Source organism: Leopardus geoffroyi, chromosome D1, assembly GCF_018350155.1.
Source record: "Leopardus geoffroyi isolate Oge1 chromosome D1, O.geoffroyi_Oge1_pat1.0, whole genome shotgun sequence".
In the NCBI taxonomy this organism is placed as follows: Eukaryota; Metazoa; Chordata; class Mammalia; order Carnivora; family Felidae; genus Leopardus; species Leopardus geoffroyi.
In genome coordinates this window covers 6,668,596-6,693,299 of record NC_059329.1, presented here as the reverse complement: position 1 = coordinate 6,693,299, position 24,704 = coordinate 6,668,596, and the positions used below count along the sequence as shown (strand labels likewise).

General features: G+C 40.5%; 1 protein-coding gene across 16 annotated transcripts in view; it reads right to left on the bottom strand.

The window, feature by feature from the left end:
- The window catches only part of ATM (ATM serine/threonine kinase), a 134,625-nt gene that overhangs the window by 99,041 nt on the left and 10,880 nt on the right, over positions 1-24,704 (bottom strand). For 15 of the 16 annotated variants that reach the window (XR_006713697.1, XM_045482693.1, XM_045482692.1 and 12 more), the window contains 9 exons: positions 20,929-21,093; positions 12,073-12,238; positions 10,761-10,999; positions 8,812-8,975; positions 7,215-7,384; positions 5,058-5,429; positions 4,216-4,410; positions 3,338-3,433; positions 2,244-2,469 (listed from right to left, as the gene is read on the bottom strand). Coding sequence is in view for 15 of the 16 variants with exons in the window: in XM_045482693.1 (XP_045338649.1) it covers positions 2,244-2,469; positions 3,338-3,433; positions 4,216-4,410; positions 5,058-5,429; positions 7,215-7,384; positions 8,812-8,975; positions 10,761-10,999; positions 12,073-12,238; positions 20,929-21,093 (1,793 nt within the window). In the remaining variant the exon portion in view is untranslated. Of the gene's footprint in view, positions 1-2,243; positions 2,487-3,337; positions 3,434-4,215; positions 4,411-5,057; positions 5,430-7,214; positions 7,385-8,811; positions 8,976-10,760; positions 11,000-12,072; positions 12,239-20,928; positions 21,094-24,704 lie in introns of those variants that run through there. The other variant, XM_045482694.1, reaches the window with a different exon arrangement.

The following is a 24,704-nucleotide window of genomic DNA, read 5'->3' as shown; positions in this document are numbered from 1 at the left end:
AAGAAAGAAAAAATATACACGTTTCACAAATAATTTTGAGTACCACAGTTATCTTTTGTAGGAACAAATCTTAGGTACAGATTAAGAAACTAGTTAACTGATTTAATAGTGGCATAATTCTGATTATCTCTAAAAACATCTAAGAGATCCCTGCAGAGTTGTGATAAGTAGAAATCTTGGGAAAAACAAAACTATCTCCTAATGGCCAAGTTAGGCACCTATCTCCTCTTAAAGTAGCACAATGTACTGTACACAAAGGTCCTTAATATTTGAGGTACGGTGGAAAGAAAAAAAAATGATACACAAATAAAAGTCTATAACTCTTTGAATAGTAGAAATCAGATTCATATAAAGAGATATTAAAATGACATTTTGAGCTTCAGAAAGATAAGAACCCTGACTTACTCAGCTTTTTAGACTCTAGAAACTAGCACAAATTTTGCAAGTAGATATCACTCAGCCAAATTTACACAATTATTTACAAATCTGCAATGGCTACACAGAAAAATAACATTTCCAGATTGCTCTGTTCCTATATTGTAGGAAATGGCATTTTAGGGGAAAACACGGAAGACTGTATTACTTTGTCATGAAAATGGTCGGGGCGCCTGGGTGGCGCAGTCGGTTAAGCGTCCGACTTCAGCCAGGTCACGATCTCGCGGTTCGTGAGTTCGAGCCCCGCGTCGGGCTCTGGGCTGATGGCTCAGAGCCTGGAGCCTGTTTCTGATTCTGTGTCTCCCTCTCTCTCTGCCCCTCCCCCGTTCATGCTCTGTCTCTCTCTGTCCCAAAAATAAATAAACGTTGAAAAAAAAAAAAAAAAAGAAAAGAAAATGGTTACAAGCGTGATCTAGCAGAATGTCAGTAACTAAGGATAAGACATATGAAACAGACACACTATCTCTTCTCTGGCTCTGTGGGTCATTATCCCTGGCTACTGAATTCACTCCTCTGAGTAACCTGCAGATTTTATTTTATTCAACAAATATTTCACCATTTACAATATAACAAGGCATTGTGGAAGATCCAAACATTAACAAAAATACAGATGTCCTTTACGGAGATTTACAGCATGGCTTGAAACATCTGCGTATAAAACATACACACAAATATCCATGGGACAAGGAATATACTAAGAGTTAGTTTAAAAAGAAATACTAGGGCGCCTGGGTGGCTCAGTCGGTTGAGCATCCAACTTTGGCTCAGGTCATGATATCTTGGTCCTCAAGTTCAAGCCCCCACATCAAGCTCTATGCTGACAGCTCAGAGCCTGCAGCCTGCTTCGGATTCTGTCTCCCTCTCTCTCTTCCCCCACTCACGCTCTCTCTCTCAAAAATAAAACATTAAAAAACATTTTTTTGAGAAATACTAAGTACTGTGAAAATCAAAAGATGAATTATTATGGCTGAGATTATCTAAAAAAGGCTTTAGCAGGATTTTGACATGTGGATGATTTTGAACACACAAAAACAGGTAGAAAGATATTTATTTCACGTCAAAAATAACAGGAGTTTCGGCAAGAGAATGGTACACACAAAGAAAATTTGTGGTATTTTTTTCTTTGAGAAAGAGAGAAAGAGAAAAAGAGAGAGAGAGAGAGAGAGAGAGAGAGAGAGAGAGAGAATCTCAAGCAGGCTCCAATGCTAGCGTGGAGCCCAACACCCAACGCGGGGCTCAATCTCACCACGAGATCATGACCTGAGCCAAAATCAAGAGACGAACACTTAACCAACTGAGCCACCCAGGCGCCCCATGAGAATGTGTGATCTTAAGACAGTGAAGAAAACGATTTATGAGAAATTACTAGTGACCTCTAAACTATGGGTGATTGCTAGATCATTTATTACATTTTATTAACACTTCTCCCTCTTCAAGTGTCACCAAGATCTTTTAGATCAGTTTAAATGATGTTCTTATCTGTTATTGTAACCTCTCCCTCCTCTCAGTTGAGAGGTTCTTTCTCGTCATATAATCCCTATGCTCCAAACCATTATTGTTCTCCACGAGCCCACACAAAGAATTCTACTTCTTTAACATCTACTGGAATTCCTGGTACAAAAGAAACACAAATTATTCTTCTTGGGTCTTTCTGCTCTTGTGGTAAGTCTTCCCTATTTGTACGCATGTACTGTCACTATGCTTTTTTTAATCAAGCATGTCACCATCCTCAGGGCCCCTTCTTCTCCTTCCTAACAGTCCACCAAAGTTGAGTCAGATGTAGGCTTTAGTTCTTCTGAAAATCTCACCTCAAAGGAGTAGTTATTTAGAAGCTGTTCTGATAACCCCAGAAGACAGCGATCCAGTGATTCCTTGAGGTTCTGGTGGACAGAAATGCCTCCACTGGACTGGAGCTTTTCTACGGGACATTCCTTCACAATGGTTAAGAAATCCATCTTGTCGAAAGTTGTCTGAAGAAACAGTTCTTCAATTTCTGAGAACGAAGACTCCTCTGCATCTTGGTGGTGTTGTTCACTTCAAGAGAGTAAGACCTTAAATGTACAATCAAGTGACCAACTGCTTCACCTCCACGCAGCAGCAATATATCACAAATGAAAACTTTAACTTAGCATCTACCTTACAGACTGCTTACACAATTAACGGATTAGTCTTTTTAAAGGCTTCTCAGCTTTGGAATGACTACGCTCATGTACCAGCTTTCATTGTGCAATAGCAAATTCCACTAACACATGGATGAAAGACACAGAGGTTATAATTTCAAAGGCAAAGTCAGAAAACTTTATTAAAAAGAAAACATTAATAGCACCAGGTACAAACACTAAGATAAACATTATCTGAAAACACTTTCCTTTTTTCCCCTTTGATTTCTCCAAAATGAAGGAGTTTTTCATGCTATGCCCTCTCAAGGGAGATCAGGAGTCTTAATACTAGTGAGTCATTTTCCGCCACAGTGATAAACAGGGGCCTCTTGAGTCAATCAACTAAAATGAGGTTTTTAGACTTATTTTTACTTTGACCTATCCTCCATTACCATTAATTTTAAAACGAACAGATTTTACATGGCATACAAAAATGGGTCACATCTTTAAAAAACTCATGTCTTAACCACCCATGATAACTACTCTATTTCTTCCATTGGCAAGTGTTGCCACGCTATACTACACGGCGTTAAAAACCAGTCGACAGGATCTAAAATTAAAGAACGCAGATTACTATCATTGAATTAAAAGCAGCTTTTTCCCTGGCTCAGAGATGGAATTTTCTTTAATTGATCAACTTAGTTCATAACTTTTAAGACGTAGCTACTACCCTGCTAAAATTATTATCTTTGTAATTAACAGCCATAGCTTAAACGAATACAGAACTCTATTAGATAACATACCATTCTGGCACTCTTTGGAAAAAATTCATTGCAGCCTTAGAGTTTTTCATAGTGAGACTCACAAGAATTTTCTCCAGCGCAAGATGAGGAAAATTACTACAAAGGAAAATTTTAAAAAAATCTTCACTTAGAAGACCAAAACCCATTGAATGCATTGTTTATACTTAAATATCCATGTTTGGTTGTAAATCTTGACATCACTTTCTTTCATCATTACTGAATTTTTTAACATCTAAAACAAGAATTAAGAAGCATACGTTTATTTTACGTTACTATAATTTTCAATACTTCCTGGCAGCAGATTCATCTAATTTTTAAAAATTGTATCTGAAACAGATTGTGAAATTAAAACAAAAGCACTAGGACCCACAAAATCCCACCCTCTACTCCTCCAGTCCTGACCACCAGCTGTGGAAAGGTTACAGGGTCAAGCTGCTCCCCATTCTGGGGCTTAAGCCCCATTCTAACTGTCTCCAGTTTCCTCCCCCCCCAGTTCATTTAACACCCGTCACGCACAAGATACTCCCATTCTGATTCCGGGATACGTCTGCGTCAGACATACATGCAGATGAACCTACTCACAGAAAATCACAAAGGAACACGGAAGTGCTCAAAGAATTGTAATTCGTATTATACAGGCACATCCCCCTGTGTTCTCACTATCTCAGCAGAGATAAAAACAAAGTAAAAGGACATGAAGACATCCAAGCACAAAGACACAGAACACTGGAAAAACAAAGGGACTGTTTAATATTTGGGGTAAGGTCTGAGAAACCCCACATTACCACTGTGCGACAAGCCATCGAGTATCAAACAAGCACAAGCCTCCGGCACCTTCCCATACAAAAAGCAGCTGGATGCTAAGGAATTCAAATCACCTGTGAAGAACTGGGGGCGGCTCGGTACTGTCTTCAAAGTCATCCTCTAACTGATAGAATAAGAGCCATTTCATTATCAATTCCTTTAACGAAAAACTTCTATTTACTTCACATGTATTCTGCTCCACTCCTGTCTTTACTGTTTCTGGAACAACGCAGGTGGTCAGGGCCAAAGTCAAGCAGCACACTGCAGGACTACAACAAAACAGAGGGCGCTGTTGTTAAAAATAAGCTTTCCCCCACCCCACCACCCCGGGCCCAGTCCTAATAGTTCTATGTTTTCTTTCTGCAGTAAGTGCTATCACGAGAATAACCAAAATTAGATTAAATGTGATGAAAGAATGACAAAGCGTTCCCCACCCTTGAGTGACAGAATAGGAGAGTCAAGAATGGGAGAAAAGCATTGCAAGAGAAGACTATAAATGCTACCTATATATTCTTGCAGGAAAAGCAGCAATGCACCAATTTTAAGTTACCATCTCCTGTCCACATTCTTTCCCTCAAGAACAATTTGAATCCCTTTGGTTTTTTTTTTTTTTAAACGTTTATTTTTGAGAGACACAGACACAGCATGAGTGGGAGAGGAGTAGAGAGCGGGGAGACACAGAGTCTGAAGCAGGTTCCAGGCTCCGAACTGTCAGAACAGAGCCTGAAACCAGGCTCGAACTCGGGAACAGGGAGATCACGACCTGAGCCGAAGTCAGATGCCCAACCGACTGAGCCACCCAGACACCCTCAGAATTTAACCTATTTTTAACTGAAGTGAAAAACTACAAAAACCAGAGGGAAAAAAAAAGTATATGTATATATAAAAATCTAATACAATACATAAATCAACCTACCATGAAGGTCTGCAGGCTGACCCAGTAAATAACTTCCAGAATTCTCTATCAACCTCAATTAAACCACCTTGAATTATAGCTCCAAGTAAGCCAAAGTTTTCAGCTTGTATTCGTTCAGAACTTATACCGCGAAAAGTAATAGACCAAATTTTAGTCCAGAGTTTCAATAAATCTGATTTCTGTGAGCTTTCCAGGTCTGATTTCTTGCCTTGACACGATGCAAGCTCCACGAGGCACCGTAACACGTACGGCGTGCGCTCCCCATGTCGCTGCTGAGGCAGAAGCTGGTACAGTATCATCAGTAATGGTGACAACTCATAGTTAGGTAAACTGGAAGGATATTTTGATATTAATTGGGTTGCAATCTGTAACCTAAAAGAAAAAAGTGTAATTAACTTGAAAATGATTCAAGTCTATTAACAAGCTAACAGAAAACAAATCTACAGACATAGCACCTTTACAATATCCTAAAGAATCACCATCATTATTTTCCATACTACTCTCCAAATAAAAGGCTCTTAGTATTTATTAAGCCCTACTTCCTAAAGTGGCAGGAAGAATGACAACTTTTTGACCAGGTAGGGGAGCTGTCATATTTCCCTTACACAAAAATTCTGAGGAGTAACTAAAGGTAAGTGCACCTGACTGGCTCCGTAGGTAGAGCATGCAACTCTTGATCTCAGGGCTGGGAGTGTGAGCCCCACATTGAAGCCTACTTAAAAATAAATAAAAAGTAAATTATCAATTTTCTTTTCTTTATTTTTTTGTTAATTTTTTAATGTTTATTTTTGAAAGAGAGAGAGAGAGCACACAAGTGGCAGAGGGGCAGAGAGAGAGGGAGTCAGAGAATCCAAAGTAGGCTCCATGCTGTCAGAGACAAGCCTGAAGTGAGGCTCAAACCCCACGGACCATGAGATCATGACCTGAGCCAAAGTTGAAAGCCCAACTGATGGAGCCACCCAGATGCTCCAATTTTTTTTTAATAAAATTTATTTATTTTGAGCAAGAGAGCAAAGCAGGGGAGGGGCAGAGAGAAAGAGAGAGAGAGAGAATCCCAAGCAGGCTCCATACTGTCAGTGCAGAGCCTGATGTGGGGCTCAATCTCACGAATTGTAAGATCATGACCTGAGCCAAAATCAAGAGTCAGATGCTTAACTGACTGAGCCACCTAGACGCCCCTAAATGACCCAATTTTCTACTTCTGAATTATCACACCCATCCTTGCTCTTTAGCCATGAAGAATATTCCTCTAAAACAAGAACAAAAAAGCCAAACAACTATTCTTCCTAGATGTTGGTTAAGTCAAAAAATATTTGCTGTGAATTCTTAGAATGCATACTGCTCAAGAAGAAGAACTTTATCTTATTCATCCTTGCATCTATAATGCTTGGCACAAAGCAAGTATTCAATAAATAACCCTGCAGGAAATGAACAAATTGAAAAATCTGAAATAGGGATCCTCCACTATATAAAATAAACATGCACTCAAACACTAGGTATCTAAATCAAGACGCTTTCCCCCACAACGCAATTATATTTAACTATCACATCAACATGGGGAAAACGGAGGCAGGGATCACAGAAGCTTGGATGTCACCTACAAATTTCTAAGTGTCCTTGTTCAAGCTGCGGAACCTTCCTCAGTTTGATAAAACGAACAAGCTGGACTGGATGAATTCTAAAGACTCCTACCAAACCTAATATTTTATGTTATCACAATTTAATCATTTAAGTAACTGTGTATGCTGTACCCAGCAAAATTTTAAAAAGACAACCTTTTATTGTGGCAAGAGGTCCAAATTATTCTGTGATTTCTGAATGCCATCTTTAATTTCTTCCCAAGCTACTTTTACTAGCAGGTGCTGTACCTGCTAAAATGTCTATGTTGAGATGCGCAACTCAGGAAATTCCACGAGCCACACATGACTGTCTCCCAGGCTGCTGTCCCCCCATCTCCTTTGCTAAGGCCGTGGCCCCAGCTCCAGCACATGAGCCATGGTGGTGGACCTCAACACATCCCAGCAACCACCTTCCCCTCTGCCAATGACTGGTTGAGGAGTGGACAGATGACCTAGTTATGGCCAGGCTGTTGTAGTAGAGGTCTCGTAAGAAAAACTAAATGAGGCCAGGATGACACTGAAAAAGAGAACATTTTACCAAGGCACAAGATCAAAATCATTCTGTGACTTCTGAAGATGGTCTTTTATTACATCCCAGCCTAATTCTATTTTCCTCTTTTTGCAAGTTGCACCGTAATCATTAAGTTCTCTTTGTGTGATAGCGTAAGATTGAGAAATCTCCAAAGATCTGGTATCTTCATTAAAAACCTGTAAAATAACAAAAAGACAACTTACTTTTTTGTTTTTTCACACTGTTCCTGTTTTCTAATAGTTCATGACAGAAAAAATGTTCCTCCTCAAATAAGACACAGGAAAGTCATAGAGCAAAAGTAATAAATTACGGAAATATACAAGTATGATAACATAGTAATGAACAAACATTTTACAGGACTGTAACAGCTCTCCAGGAAGCACATATTACACCAAGCAAAAATCTGTATTTTCAATGGGATTAAATTTTAAAAAGCTTTTTTAATTAAAAACAAGTATTTTAAGTTTAGCATTAAGAAAATATCTGACAAATGAAATTACCCAGGATGTTAATCAAATTTCTGGGAAAAAGTTTCACTTAAGAAACATTAAGCCATAGGGGCACTTGGGTGGTTCAGTCGGTGAAGCATCCGACTTTGGCTCAGGTCATGATCTCGCAGTTTGTGGGTTCGAGCCCCACGTCGGGCTCTGTGCTGACAGCTCAGGGCCTAGAGCCTGCTTCAGATTCTGTGTCTCTCTCTCTGCCCCTCCCCCACTCACACTCAGTCCCTCTCTCTCTCTCTCTCAAACATAAAATAAAAACATTAAAAAAAAAAAAAAACTGCCATCAACTGATGAACGGGCAAACAAAATGTAAAATACCCACACTGCTAAACATTATCAGGCAATAAAAAGGAATGAACCACTAGTTCCTAGCACAACATGGACGAAAGACTACAAGTTGTTTCCACGTAGTTTACAGTTGTGTTTCTACTTCATTTACATGAAATGTCCAAAATAGCAAATCTTTAGAGACAGAAAGGAGCTTAGTGGTTAGCTGCTAAAAACTGAAAAAAGCTGGGCACTGGGACTGACTGCTAACAGGTACAGAGTCTGTTTGGGGAGTAGTGGAAATATTCTGGAATCACACAGTGGTGATGCTTGCACAATATAGTGAAAATACTGAAAACCACTCAATTGTGTACTTGTATGCTATGTGATTTCTAACTCAGTAGAAAAAAAAATTTTAAACAAGAAACATAATCTGATTTTCTACAGACAACCTTTTAAGAATGAAGAGTTCATCACTAGTTTTCGCTAAGTTCATATGTGCAAAATAGTTATTTTTCAAGTCAGAAGATTAATTCCAAATATTTACAGTACTTTGAACAGAAGAGCTGCATATACAAAATAATTTGACAAGGCTTCCTATCAGAACGCACATTTGAAAAGTCCAGTAAAGGGCACCTAGGTGGCTCAATTGGTTAAGCATCCAACTAGATTTTGGCTCAGGTCAAGACCTCACAAGTCGTGAGATGGAGACCCGCATCAGGCTCCATGCTGGAGCCTGCTTAAGATCCTCTCTCTATCTCTAAAAAAAAAAAAAAAAAACAAAAAACCCACCAAATAAAAGGAAATTAATGGAAAATTTAAACCAACTGTACCTGGTGACAAATATCTGCCATCAGGTCAATCAAGTTTTCCTTGACAGCAACATTACGGGATCCTGAAGAGTATTTCCCTCTGCTTCCTATATGACTTATCTCATTAATCAGCAGATCATATAAGTTGTATAAGATACTTTTCCATTTATTTGATTCATAAGCACCTGTAATTCAAAAAAAGAGAATATAATCTACATACACACTCCATTTGCCCCACCACCTCCCACAAAACTACTCAGCTACTGAGGCGGAAACTGGGCCAACTGCCCACTCAGTACTAACGCCTCTTGTGACAATATCCTTGGCAAACTCTACTTTGTAAGTGTCCACTTCATGCTCAGCTTGCCTATGTTTCCTATAAAATTCTTCAATAGTTTGATTTTTCTCTGATCAACTCAATGAAAATCTCAATCGAACTTGAACTGTGTCTCTCCCCTGAGGCAAATGTAATTAACATGCTCTGTCATTTACATGAGGACCAAGTTCTCACGACATCATTTAGAGAAAAATGTTACCAGTTCCTTTAACTGGTGTACAAATGACATGTTACCCAGACTTCTCATTATTCTGGTCACCTTTCCCTAAACACACTCCAGTCTACTATATCTCTCTTCAAATGGTGACTGTCCAAAATCTGGCAGACAGAATACTCCCACTGTCATCTGACCAAATGGGTAACAAAGGAGCTGTTACTCCCCACAAAGAACCACAAAATCTATTAACGCAGTCTAACACTACATTAGTGTTTCTGGCAAACTTACCATCCTGTCAATTTAATCCTAAATATACCATTAACTAAAACCCTAAACATATCATGCCATCCATAAATTAAGCCTGATCTTCATCCTGGTGAAAGCTGTGTGAAAGATGACAAACTAAGAGAATCCGCCATTCTTTGACTTCAGTAGTTTCTCGGGCCACAAATACTCTAACTACGCATACTAGAAGAGCCCATTAAACATTGCTACTTTTGAAAAAAATTGGCTATAACAGTTTTCCTCCATTTTAGCTGCTATTACTCAGTGTAGCATGATTTCCTAACACAGTCATTACGCTCGCCATGATGAATTCATCCAATACAAGGCCAAAGGTAAACACAGACTGAGCATGGGCGAACTCGTTCAGTTCCTGTTCTGCCCAATAAAGTTCCCTTCTACTGAATGAAGCGAAACCATCCCAGCAGTACTCTTTCTATGAAGGTATAATTGACATGCAACGTTAGTTTCATGTGTACAATGTAATTATCCAGTATTTGTATAACCTTGTGAAATGACCACAGTAAGTCTAGTGAACATACCTTACATAACAAAAAAAAAAAAAAAAAAAAAAAAAGCTTCTTCCTTGTGATGAGAACTTTTAAGATCTACTATCCTAGCTGCTTTCAAATATGCGATATGTATTAACCAGCAATACTCTCTTGATGAAAAACGAAGGTAAAGGTATCAAAGAGGAGAAATCATTCATTTCTGGTATTCCCAGCAAACAGGGGCCTGGATCAAGTATGAGGTTTAAAGCAGTATGTACACATCTCCCTGAGGAACTGACTAATCTGACAGCTTTGGGTCCATATTTATCTTTTCTACCTCCTAATAAAAGCCACATGTAAATAAACAAGACCCTGCCTTCTCTGAACTCTTTTACGCTACAGTATGAGAAATACCTTTTAGCACCTAACTGCTGCATTATCAGCTCCCAGAGGGGACATCGCGTCATATTTGTGTTTCCTCGTGATGCTTAGCAATGTACTAAACAAACGGCACAATATGACTTGCTACCACAACTTCAAATTCTAAAAAAAGTGTGAGAAATATCCCTGTGACTAATACCATTATCAAGCACAGCAATCCACAAGAAGGTCATAACCTCCTACAAAATACAATTTTCATACTTAAGCCCCTACATTTCGATGAGGAAGTAAATTCAAAACAGCAAAAACTGCCTTTTATTACCTTTCTCTTGGGTTTTAGCTCCCTTTGGATGACGGATATAAATTTGCAGCTGAAATAATTCAATAATCACTTCTTTTAAGCAATCATTAAGTCTGTGTTGAGTCCAAATATAAAGCAAGGTAGGAAGAACTTCATCTCCTAACTGACACACCCAAATTCGAAAGTTAACAGCCAACGTCTTGAGGAAGATAACAAACGCTGCTAAGATGTGGTTTAGACCTGCAGAGCTCTTCTCTTGTCTGTCACAGAAAATAAACACACTCCGCTTAACAGGGAAGACAATGAACACTGAATTCAGACAGTTATGAAGTTGCACGCTGGAAAGAAAAAAGTATCTAATCTTCAAAGAACAATAGCCTTAGTTTCAGAACTATTCAGGAAACAAATCCTAGTGGGACTACAGGCAGCAACAACATTATCTGGTGCTAGGACACCAGCTCTCTCTGCTGCTCAAACACCATGTATACAATGTTTCATGTTATAGACTAATGCAACACAAACGTAAGATATTGATACTTCCAAAATACACTAGTTCATTTTTTCTTAGTACATCTATTCTCAAAAATGGGGAAAATCAAACTACTTAAGAGGATATTTATCTTTTTTAATAAAGCAGCACTGATCTCCCACTTAAAAACATCATTTTCATGTTCTGCCTTTGGATATTCAAGAATAGCTGGAGTGCTACTTTCTTTAGGAATCTACTAATTCTACTACAATGGGCCGATGTTTTTGTTTTTGTTTTTTTAATTGGTAACATTTTCAGATGCTAGATCTAAAAGACAGACTTGCAGAGCACCTGGGTGGCTCAGCCAGTTAAACGTTTGACTCTCAATTTCAGCTCAGGTCATGATCTCACAGTTCATGACTCTGAGCCCCACGTCGGGCTCTGGGTTGGTAGCACGGCACCTGCTTAAGGTTTTCTGTCTCTGTCACTCCCCTCTTGCACTCTCTCTCAAAATAAATACACATTAAAACACACACAGTGGCGCCTGGGTGGCGCAGTCGGTTGGGCGTCCGACTTCAGCTCAGGTCACTATCTCGCGGTCCGTGAGTTTGAGCCCCGCGTCGGGCTCTGGGCTGATGGCTCAGAGCCTGGAGCCTGTTTCCGATTCTGTGTCTCCCTCTCTCTCTCTGCCCCTCCCCCGTTCATGCTCTGTCTCTCTCTGTCCCAAAAATAAATAAATGTTAAAAAAAAAAAAAAATTAAACATACACACACACACACACACACACACGCACTGAAAATAAAAGATATACTTGCAAAAAGATCAAATGGATTTCCAATACAGAACAAAACGAGACTAGATTACCTTGCATGATGAATAGCTTTGGAAAAGAAATCCAACAATTTGGAATTCAATCCATCAGTTTGCGAACAGCACCCTCTGGCCACAGCATGAATTATCCTAGCCACTAAAACTCTATTAATGTCTTGTGCAGGTTTAAGGTACAGATTGAAGTACACAGAGAACAACTCTTAAAAAACAAACAAAAAAAAACATTTTAGTTATGTTATCAAAAAGAAAATTATCAAAGCATTTAACTTAAAGGTCCTGCTACAATTTAAATTTTTTTTTTTTTTCCAACGTTTATTTATTTTTGGGACAGAGAGAGACAGAGCATGAACAGGGGAGGGGCAGAGAGAGAGGGAGACACAGAATTGGAAACAGGCTCCAGGCTCTGAGCCATCAGCCCAGAGCCTGACGCGGGGCTCGAACTCACGGGCCGCGAGATCGTGACCTGGCTGAAGTCGGACGCTTAACCGACTGCGCCACCCAGGCGCCCCAAGTCCTGCTACAATTTAAATTTCAATAATCCCATACGGACAAAAAGATTAAAAATTACACTAATTTACACTCAAAACAGTAAAAGTGTTCAATCAGTATTTAATGTTATGTTATGTAAACTGCCTTCGAGAGGAACAACCTAAGGCCGCAGACCATGTGCAGCCGGCCCTCAGACAAACTGTGGCACCTCTTCAATATCTACGTCCTTCCATGTAGGTCTGACAGAGCACGTGACACAGGGCACACCCAATCTACTATTTTGTTTTAAAGCCGGTTGATTAATAACACGTGTAAAATATATCAAGAGCATCAAGAACCATGTCAAGGGGATAAAATTTTATTCTACTTGAAACCTAAGGAATCAGAATGCCAGTGTCCTGGGTGTTGGCAGAAGACAAGATATTCTTGATCCGAGAAAAATGACAGTTTATTTCTCACAGCCATGACAATAGCCACAGGACCTTCCTTCTTACATAAATTCCTCAGCCCCGAAGGCAACCTGAAGAGGGACGAGGGACATGATACAAAAGTGAGCTACATTATAGAAGAGAAATCTCAAGCCACCTGTAACAAATGGGCAGCAAGCAAGCCTGTCCTTGCTCTGAGCCTCGGAGCCTCAGAGCCTTGCTCTGAGGAAGCCATCATCTCTGGCTTCCAAGGTCTGCTATACACACGTACTTAAAAAAAAGTCAGGACGGGACGCCTGGGGGGCTCAGTCGGTTGAGCGTCCAACTTCAGCTCAGGTCATGATCTCATGGCTCATGAGTTCGAGCCCTGTGTGGGGCTCTGTACTGACAGCTCAGAGCCTGGAACCTGCTTTGGATTCTGGGTCTCCCTCTTTCTCTCTGCCTGTCTCGCACGCATGCTCTGTCTCTCTGTCTCAAAAAGTAAATAAACGGGGCGCCTGGGTGGCGCAGTCGGTTAAGCGTCCGACTTCAGCCAGGTCACGATCTCGCGGTCCGTGAGTTCGAGCCCCGTGTCGGGCTCTGGGCTGATGGCTCAGAGCCTGGAGCCTGTTTCCGATTCTGTGTCTCCCTCTCTCTCTGCCCCTCCCCCGTTCATGCTCTGTCTCTCTCTGTCCCAAAAATAAATAAACGTTGGAAAAAAAATTTTAAATAAAAAAATAAATAAAACGTTAAAAAAAAATTAAAACAAAACAAAACAAAACTATGCCATGTGATGTTGAGTGCTCAGTTCTTTGGGTAGGAACCCAACTGAGTGGTGCTGGCACAAATAAAGTTCCTTCCTGGATAAAAAGCTTCCGTGTTTGGGGCACCTGGGTTGAGCATCTGACTTCAGCTCAGGTCATGATCTCATGGTTGGTTCATGGGTTCAGGGCCTGCGTCGGGCTCTCTGCTGGCAGCTCAGAGCCTGGAGCCGCTTCTGATTCTGTGTCTCCCTGTCTCCCCCTCCCCCGCTCGCGCTCTCTCTCTCTCTCTCTCTCTCTCTCTCTCAAAAATAAATAAACGCTAGAAAAAATTAAAGAAAAAAGCCTCGGTGTCACGACTCTGCGAGAATCCTGAGGAAACAGGGTACTATGGTAGAATATAAAAAGACAGGAACAAATTTAGAAGGGGAGACCAGAAAACAGCAGTGGCATTAAGTTGAGACCTGCAGGATGAGAAGAAACCAGCCATACAAAGGATAGCCTCTAACAAGAGGAGGACACGTCATGAGGCAAGAAAGGGCTTGCACTCTCGAAACAGTGAGAGATGATCTGTAGCAGTGTCAGAAGGAAATACTAGAACTCTTATTTTTTAAATTAAAAGTAATTACAAATAAAAAATTAAGCTCTACTGATGTAGAAATCAATAACGGCCATTTGGGAAGAGAGCTTTGGCAGCTTCTTATAAAACTAAACAAAGTTTTACCATATGATCCAGCAATCATACTTCTCGGTATTTACTGAAATGAGCTGGAAACCTATCTGCACACAGATGTTTATGGCAGCTTTATTCATAACTGTCAAAGCCTGGAAGCAATCAAGGTGTCCTTCAGTAAATGAATGGAAAATTACAGTGTGGCACATGCAGCCAATGGAGTATTATTCAGCGCTAAAAAGAAGTAAGCTATCAAGCCACGAGGTGGCACGGAGGAACCTTAAATGCATATTACTAAGTGAAATAAGCCAGTGTGACAAGACTATGTACTATGACTACATGATACCAACTACATCACATTCTGGAAAAGGCAAACCTAGAGAGACTGTAAAAAGATCACTGGTTGTGGGGCGCCTGGGTGGCTCAGTCGGTTGGGCGGCCGACTTCGGCTCAGGTCATGATCTCACGGTCTGTGAGTTCGAGTCCCGCGTCGGGCTCTGTGCTGACAGCTCAGAGCCTGGAGCCTGTTTCGGATTCTGTGTCTCCCTCTCTCTGACCCTTCCCCATTCATGCTCTGTCTCTCTCTGTCTCAAAAATAAATAAACGTTAAAAATTAAAAAAAAAAAAAAAAAAAAGATCACTGGTTGCTGGGGATGAGTGGGAAGGGAAGGATGAACTGATAGAGCACGGAGGAGTTCTACGGCAGTGAAACTATTCTACGTGACACTACGATGGTAAATACCTCTCATCACACATCTGTCACAATCTATTGAACGGACGACACCAGGAGGGATCCCAATGTCAACTGTGAATGCCAGGTGACAGGAGGTGTCAGTGTGGGTGCGTGGACTGAAACAAATGTGCCACTCTGGTGCAGGAAGTTGACCAGAGCAGAAGCCGTGCCCGTGTGTGAGGGCTCGTGTGGACTCTGCACTTCCTACTCAACTTTGCGATGAATCTGAAATGGCTCTAAAAAGATGAAAAAGTGTCCGGAGACCACTGGGTTAGAGAATCGGAATGAGGGCCACTGCAGCCAGAACACAGAGATCAGAAGGACGGGGGCAGGCTTTTGGTTAAGGTCAGAGAGGCAGGCAGAGCTACCCTGCGCTTCCAAGGCCGAGCAAAGGGGGAGTCAACATTTCTTGCCAGTTTTACAGGAAAGCCACGAAAGGTTTTAACGTTTCTTCCTTCCTACCTCATTAGAAAACCTGCCCTCTTCCTTGGGACAATCCCAGAGCTCTTCCTTTGGAAACACTTATTCTCAGAAAACATAGTCCATTTTCCTGTGTATTCACACACTCTATCTGCATGAAATCCTTCCGATTACATTTAGGTATACTCTAGTTACTCTCCTCTCTAGCAGGACCCCTCTTTCCCTTCACCTCACAACCAAAGCTTTGGAAAGTGTCGTTTTGCTAATCCATTTCCTCACTTGTCACTCAAGCTCTCACACCAGTCTGTTACAGGATTGAACACCATCAACCAACTGACTCTAGTTGCCATTTACAGAACGAATCACCCATAACAGCAGATAGACATCCTTTTCAAATGCATATGGAGCATTCATCAAATTAGACTTTATCCTGGGCCATGAAAGAAGTCATAATAATTATAAATATGTTATAAGAAGTATGTTCTCTGACGATAATGTAATTAGACTAAAAACCATAAAAGGGAAAATGAAATAAAAAATAGGAAAGTACCCCCAAACAATTGGAAATTAAATAACACACTTGTAAATAATCCACAGGTCAAAGAAGAACTTTCAAGAAAAACAAATCTTGAACTGAAGAAAAATGAAAATGTAACCATGCCAAAATGCGTGAGATGTGACAGAGCAGTGTTTAGAGAAAAATTTATTATATTAAATACACATATTAGGAAAGAAGCTCTCAAACCAATGACGTAAGCTTCTACGTTAAGAAACTAGAGAACAAATTAAACCCAAAATAAACATAAGGGAAGAATAATACCAGAAATCAATAATGAAAGAGGCAATACCAAATCAAGCCTACATACATGAAAAGGACAACAAGGTAATAATGTTTAAGAACAACTTTACGCTCCTGCATTAAACAACTTAAAGTGTACAAATTCTTACACAAGTTATTAAAGATAACTAAAAAAGAAATAAACTAAATATTCCCATATCTGTTAAAGAAACTGAATTCATAGTTAAAAATCACCTTCCAAAGATAGCCTTCAAATTCAATCTAGTAATACGTAAAAAGAATAATACATCATGCCCTAGGAGGGTATGTCCCAAGAATGCAAGGTTGACTTAACTTTTATATACCAAAGAACACTATTGTCAGCATTAAAGCAACCCATGGAATGGGAGAAAATAGTTGCAAACCATATATCTGACAACCAGGGGTTAACATCCAGAATATGTAAAGAATTCCTACATTTCAACAAGATAACAAGCTGATTAAAAACTGGACAAAGGAGGCACCTGGGTGGCTCAGTCGGTTAAGCATCCGACTTTGGCTCAGGTCAAGATCTCACCGTTCCTGAGGTCAAGCCCCACGTCAGGTGAGCTTAAGCCCAGCACTGACAGTGCGGAGCCCATGTGGAATTCTCTCTCTGCCCCTCACTCTCTCCCTCCCTCCGTCCCACTCTCTGCCCCTTGGGGGATTCTCGGTCTCTGCTCCTTGCTCACTCATGCCCTTTCTCTCTCTCTCTCTCTTTCACTCGCTCAAAAACATACAAATAAATAGACACACAGATACATAGAATAAAAACTGGACAGAAGACAGGAATAGATACTTTTCCAAAGATGATGTGCAAATGGCCAATAAGTACATGTTAAAGTCATTAGAGAAGAGTCATTAGAGAAATGCAAATCAAAATCACAACGAGACACCACTTCATACGCATTCACGTTAGGAGGACTACTATCAAAACAAGAAAAAGAACAAGTGTTGGTAGTAAGAGTGTGGAGACACTGGGAATGCTTGATTGTGGATCTGTAAAACGATGCAGCCCTTGAGGAAAAGTTTTGTGGTTCCTCAATAAATTAAACACGGAGTTACCATATAATGCAGTAATTCTACTTCTGGATAAATACACAAAAGAACTGAAACAAAGGACTCAGGCAGCTCTTCCTACCCAAGGGTCCTGTCCTGTCCCTGTGCTTTAATAAAATCACCTTTGTGCCACCCTCCCCCCCAAAAGAAAGGACTCAAAGAGCTAGTTGTACGCTCATGTTCATAACAGCATTATTCACAACAGCCAAAAGGTAGAAACCACTCAAATGCTCAATGACAGATGAATGGATAAACAAAATGTAGTATATACACACAGTAGAATATTACTCAGCCTTAAAAAGGAAGTAAGTTGTGAGACACACTACGACATGGATGAACCTTGAAGACACGAGTGAAATGGGCCATTGACAAGAGGACAAACACTGTATGATTTCACTTACACGAGGCGGCCAGGGTGGTCAAACTTACAGATACAGAAAGCAGAATGGTTGCCAAGGGCTGCAGGAGTCAGTTTCAGTTTGGGAAGATGAGAAAAGTGTTGGAAATGGAAGGTGATGGTTGCACAACAATGTGGACATAATACGTAACGCCACTGAACTGTACACTTAACAATGGTTAAGACGGTAAATTTTAGGTCATGTACGTTTCACCATTTAAAAAAATCATACTGAGGGGCGCCTGGGTGGCGCAGTCAGTTAAGCGTCCGACTTCAGCCAGGTCACGATCTCGCGGTCCGGGAGTTCGAGCCCCGCGTCAGGCTCTGGGCTGATGGCTCAGAGCCTGGAGCCTGTTTCCGATTCTGTGTCTCCCTCTCTCTCTGCCCCTCCCCCGTTCATGCTCTGTCTCTCTCTGTCCCAAAAATAAATAAACGTTGAAAAAAAATTAAAAAAAAAAAAAAAAAATCATACTGAAGCTCTTCGTCAATAGGATACAGCAGAAAAAAATAAATAAAAGTCACACAGCTCAGAAATGAATGGAAAAAACACAGATACAGGACTGCCTAAAGACAAAACCCCACAGAAGCTAAAAAAGAACTCCTAGATCTAATAAGTGATTTTAGCAAGGTCCCAGGACACAAGATTAATACACTAAAATCAGTTGTACTTCTGTATGATAGTAATGAACAATACAGAAGTTGAAAAATTTAACATTATACAATATATAAACTACTGCTATATAAATCTAATAAAAACATACAAATCCTGTATGCTGATAATCATAAAACACTGATTTCTTTACGTCAAAAAAGACCTACTACAATGAGCACTGGGTGTTGTATATAAGTGATAAACCACTAAATTCTACTTTTGAAATAAATACTAACACTATATATTAACTAACTTGAATTTAAATAAAAATTTGGAAGAGAACAACAACAACTACAACAACAAAAACAAAGACCTAAACAAAGAAATACATCATGTTCATGGATTGGAAGACTCTACATGGTTAAGAAGTCTATTCTTCCTTAATTGTTCAGTAGAGTCCGTGCAATCCCTACCAAAACCCCAGCAGGGTTTTTTTGTAGAAATCAACGAACTGATTCCAAACTTTGTATGAAAATGCTGGCTGGCTTCAGGCCATCTTCTCATCTCCTCAAAACTCTCCCTCTAAAAAGTCTCATCCCTAACCATGGGCTCCATCAACATCACTACTAAGATGGGTTCTGAACATAAACTTCACTTCTTGAGCAAAGTCCTCATTAGAGAAGCAAGTTCTCATCAGAGGAGGGAGCTAACTAGAAAAACAATTCAACCAAGGGGCAGATGGTGAGAAGTGAAAGCAGTATGCTTAAAAATAAAAAGAGCGTTTCAGAGAACATGCCAGATGATGGAACCATACTTAGGATGCTACAGGAAGGACCACCTTTGTTTCAGTGAGACCTGTGGTTACATGTAATAATCTAAGATACACAAACCCCCTGAATACTTAGGATGGACCACTTTGGTCATAGAGAGGTGTCACAGTATCCTGGATATCACTAGCCTATTCTCTATAAGACTTGTTGAGGGTCGGATTTGGGACACAGCCTGCCTTATGTCCAGAACAACAAGAGGCCCCAGATGACATCTAAGAAATTAATACAGCAGCTCAGAAGGCTTTCCTTCATGTGGGAACAGTAGAGTATAATGCAGAGCACTGATCAGGTCATGGTTTTACCATCCACATGTATCTCATTTTGAAACGAGAAACTGATGACAAATAATACACGAAAACATCTTTTCAGGTAGTCAGCAAAATTTATCTCGAACACTTACAATGAAAAATACCGAGCTTTTAGATTTTCAGAGGTGGTTGTATTAGATGACTCTGACATGGCTTAGAGTGGCTTCACTAAAGCCAAATCCCATTCTCACCCATTGAACCCACTCAGCAACGGAAATGCTCCACCTCTGAAATCAATAAACTCAAATGTTTCAGTCTCTGACCCTAACTTCCTTCCTTTGTGGTCTCTACTAACTTTCACCTACAGGCTGTCAAAAACACTCGATTCCTCCCTGGCACCCACTCTCCTTATCTTGTAGTCACTGGGGCCTGTACATCCTGTGCTATTCGTGATGTGCGCTACCTTACAAGTGACCTGCTACAAGCCTAATCCAATGGATTCTTATGTGTTTTATCATTTCCACCACACTTAAAACGTCATCCCCCTTCCAACCTGAAACTCTGCTGCTTTCACTTCTACAACACCTCTCCCTACTGGTTTTCTTCTTTGTACTTTAATCATGGTGGGGTTTGGGTGTCACTGATCTGTGGAGTCACGGCTTCCAAACATATCTATGTCATAGTGTGTTAGAATTTTTGGTTTACTTGGTTTTTTCCTGCCACTGGCCTGTCAAGTTCTTGAGGACAGGTATGGCTTCTTTCAATTCTGTAACTCCTTACCTATGATAGAGACAATAACTTCGGAAGTCCTTAAAAAATGAAACTAAGGGGGCGCCTGGGTGGCGCAGTCGGTTAAGCGTCCGACTTCAGCCAGGTCACGATCTCGCGGTCCGGGAGTTCGAGCCCCGCGTCGGGCTCTGGGCTGATGGCTCAGAGCCTGGAGCCTGTTTCCGATTCTGTGTCTCCCTCTCTCTCTGCCCCTCCCCCGTTCATGCTCTGTCTCTCTCTGTCCCCAAAATAAATAAACATTGAAAAAAAAAAAATTAAAAAAAAATTAAAAAAAAAAAAAAAAATGAAACTAGGTGTTCGATTCTGTAACCATTTCATTTTTTTTTTTAATTTTTTTTTAACGTTTATTTATTTTTGAGACAGAGAGAGACAGAGCATGAACAGGGGAGGGGCAGAGAGAGAGGGAGACACAGAATCTGAAACAGGCTCCAGGCTCTGAGCTGTCAGCACAGAGCCAGACGCGGGGCTCGAACTCAGGGATCGCGAGATCGTGACCTGAGCTGAAGTCGGCGGCTCAACAGACTGAGCCACCCAGGCGCCCCTCTGTAACCATTTCATTTTACCAGGATACTGTGAAACGGCCAGGCCATTTGGGGGATACAGATTCTGATCAGCCTTTTAGTGACATTTCATTTCGCAGAAAAAATTCAAAAATAACAAACTTCAAAACATACCTAGCCACTGTTGCTGAGTTATTTCACACCAGTATTTTCTCACTGAAAGAATATCCTTGAGCAGTATGTTGCTGCAGTCAGCTCCATAAACAGTACCGTTAAACGAATCTTTCACCGTATCCATGATATAACTCAAGAGTTCTTGACATTTTAGTCTGGGTGCTCCTATTTAAAAATAAACAAGCAAGTAAATAAAAATGTATAAATCTTTTTTTTTTTTTAACTTTTTTTCAACGTTTATTTATTTTTGGGACAGAGAGAGACAGAGCATGAATGGGGGAGGGGCAGAGAGAGAGGGAGACACAGAATCAGAAACAGGCTCCAGGCTCTGAGCCATCAGCCCAGAGCCCGACACGGGGCTCGAACTCACGGACCGCGAGATCGTGACCTGGCTGAAGTCGGACGCTTAACCGACTGCGCCACCCAGGCGCCCCTAAAAATGTATAAATCTTAAGACAAATAAGAACACCTAGAAGTACAACTATATAAATAATTCCATGTAGGAAATTACTATTAACCTCTTTCTCACAGAGCAGGGAGCAGCAAACTATGGCCCGTGGGCAAAATGCAGCCAGCTGTCTGTTTTGGGAAATAAAGCTTTACGGGACCACAGCCACATCCACTCATTTCTGTATTGTCTACAGCTACTTTTATGCCACAACAGCAGAGCTCAATAACTGAGACAGAGACTAGAGAGCCTGAAAAGTCAAAAACGTTTACAGTCTGGTCCCTTGACAAAAGAAGTTTGCTGATCTCTAGGGGAATACATAGCAAAAACAATCATTCATCCTATCCTTAATAATTCACAACTTCTGGAATTAGACCTAAAACGATCCAACGTTTCTTGGTACTTTTTAAAATTTTTTTTTTCTTTTTTTTCAACGTTTATTTTTTATTTTTGGGACAGAGAGAGACAGAGCATGAACGGGGGAGGGGCAGAGAGAGAGGGAGACACAGAATCGGAAACAGGCTCCAGGCTCTGAGCCATCAGCCCAGAGCCCGACGCGGGGCTCGAACTCACGGACCGCGAAATCGTGACCTGGCTGAAGTCGGACGCTTAACCGACTGCGCCACCCAGGCGCCCCTCTTGGTACTTTTTAAAAAGAACGAATTCATTAGAATAACTTGAGATTGTAAGGAAGATATTTACACTAAAAATCAAATTACTTTCAAATCCTACAACAGCATGTATGGCATATAAGTACGTAAGGCAGTAATATTTCCTCTTTTATTTACTAGAGGTCCCAAAAATTCAGTACTAAAGGATATACTCTTAACAAAAGGATATTTAAAAACTGTTTCCTATTTTCAGCAAATCACACTGATGTTGCGGCTAAAATTTTATCCTATTTCAACATTAACAATCTTAAAACCACACATTAACATTTTTTTGTTATAAGCTATCAGCAGATCGCAAATCATACGTATCTGATCATATTCTAATTCAGCATTTTCATATGGTGACAACCATCAAACTACGGTAAATAAATACACACTGACATAATCGGAGTACTATTTTCACTTGTGGCCTATATTACAATTTTAGGCATCTCTGGCCAATCATGAAATGCACAATCCCATGATCCTCTGCTTTAACACCCTGTGTATCTTTCTCTTATGGTCCTTGTAACATTTTCTTATCCATAACGTCTGTTATATTATAACATTCCTAAGGAACTAATTAATCTCTATATTGCAACACAACCCAGTAGCTGTCCTACATAGTGTTTGCTTAGTAAACATTTATTAACTGCATAAATTAATGTCAGGATGAAGTCACATTTCCCTATGGTCTTAGTCCCAACATATTTCCTTCCTCTGCCAAATTTAAGAAAGGCCTCAAGAATTATGCTGACATTCTTTTCTAAAAAAATCTGCCTCCAGAGGACAACTAAGTTGGCTGAAAAGGATTTAAGGAACCTCATAGAACTTAACATTTTACAAATGTGCTTTGTGCAGAAGCAGATAAATGCCTACATAAAAGAATGAACAAATGCTTATTGGTTCCTTCCCAACTGTCTTTTTTCAATCTGTTTCTTTCGTCACACTTTGAATACCAGTGCTAACTAAGTCTGGCAAAGTCTGCACATGTGTTTCAATTCCCATCAATTCTCTCACCTCTTTGAAAAACACAAAGAAGTGAGATGACATAATAGTAACACCCTACCTTTGTTCTGAGGTTAAAGACATTTAAGTTACAAAGTTAAACCTGAAACTGGGGCACCTGGGTGGCTCAATCAGTTAAGCATCACACTTCAGATCAGGTCTTGATCTCAGGGCACATGAGGTCACGAGTTCGAGCTCCGCATCAGGCTCTGTGGTGACAGCTCGGAACCTGGGGCCTGTTTCAGATTCTGTGACTTCCTCTCTCTCTACCCCTCCCTCACTCAACCCCCCCCATCTCTCCCCTTCAAAAATAAATAAACATTTTAAAAAAATTCAAAGTTGGGGCGCCTGGGTGGCGCAGTCGGTTAAGCGTCCAACTTCAGCCAGGTCACGATCTCACGGTCCGGGAGTTCGAGCCCCGCGTCGGGCTCTGGGCTGATGGCTCAGAGCCTGGAGCCTGTTTCCGATTCTGTGTCTCCCTCTCTCTCTGCCCCTCCCCCGTTCATGCTCTGTCTCTCTCTGTCCCAAAAATAAATAAACGTTGAAAAAAAAAATTAAAAAAAAAAAAATTCAAAGTTAAACCTGAAAGAAAAGGAAGCTTCGAATGAAAACAACCACTTTTCAACCATTTAAATGATCTTATATTGATAATTTTATCTACTCTTTCCTGTAAACAAAATATTGATACTTTCACACACTTTCAAATGTGATGTCCACTGTTAATTTTGTGACTAAAGGTCTTTTCACTCTAATGCAAAATTACATGCTGCAAACTTTTCTGAGGGGTTACAAATGGGCTTGGGTATCGTTCTCTCCTTACTCTCTAAGTACAGATTAAAATCTATTAAGAACCCAACGTCAGTAGCCAAGAAATCAAATTTTAATAAATGCAGGGCTATCCTACAGGGCAAAAGCAGGTGCAGAGTATTTCAGTGTAGCTTTCCTCTGTCCATGCTGGAGTCCGACATGGGCTTGCCCCTATCCACACAACTGGCATCTCAGAGCTGGAAAAATAAATTTCTCCTAAATCACCACTTTTTAGACTCAAGTCTCATACCACCATTCTAAAATATCATTTGCTAACCATCTGTATCCTTCTACTTAATAACGTTTACCAACACTGGCCTTTTCTGATTCTTTTTATTTTACTAAGTTCCTTATTTTAACTCCAAGATAGGCTAAAGTGTCATGTTTCTTTCAGGTGTCCAATATACAGTGACTCAATGGCTTTTCTGATTCTTTTTTTTTTTTTTTTTTTTAATTTTTTTTTCCAACGTTTATTTATTTGTGGGACAGAGAGAGACAGAGCATGAACGGGGGAGGGGCAGAGAGAGAGGGAGACACAGAATCGGAAACAGGCTCCAGGCTCTGAGCCATCAGCCCAGAGCCCGACGCGGGGCTCGAACTCACGGACCGCGAGATCGTGACCTGGCTGAAGTCGGACGCTTAACCGACTGCGCCACCCAGGCGCCCCGGCTTTTCTGATTCTTAAACTAAACTTGGTATCGCAAAGCCACATTTTTTAAAATTTATTTTTAATTGTTTTCAGTTTACATCCAAATTAGTTAGCACATAGTGCAACGATTTAGGAGTAGATTCCTTAGTGCCCTTTAACCCATTTAGCCCATCCCCCCTCCCACAACCCATCCAGTAACCCTCAGTTTGTTCTC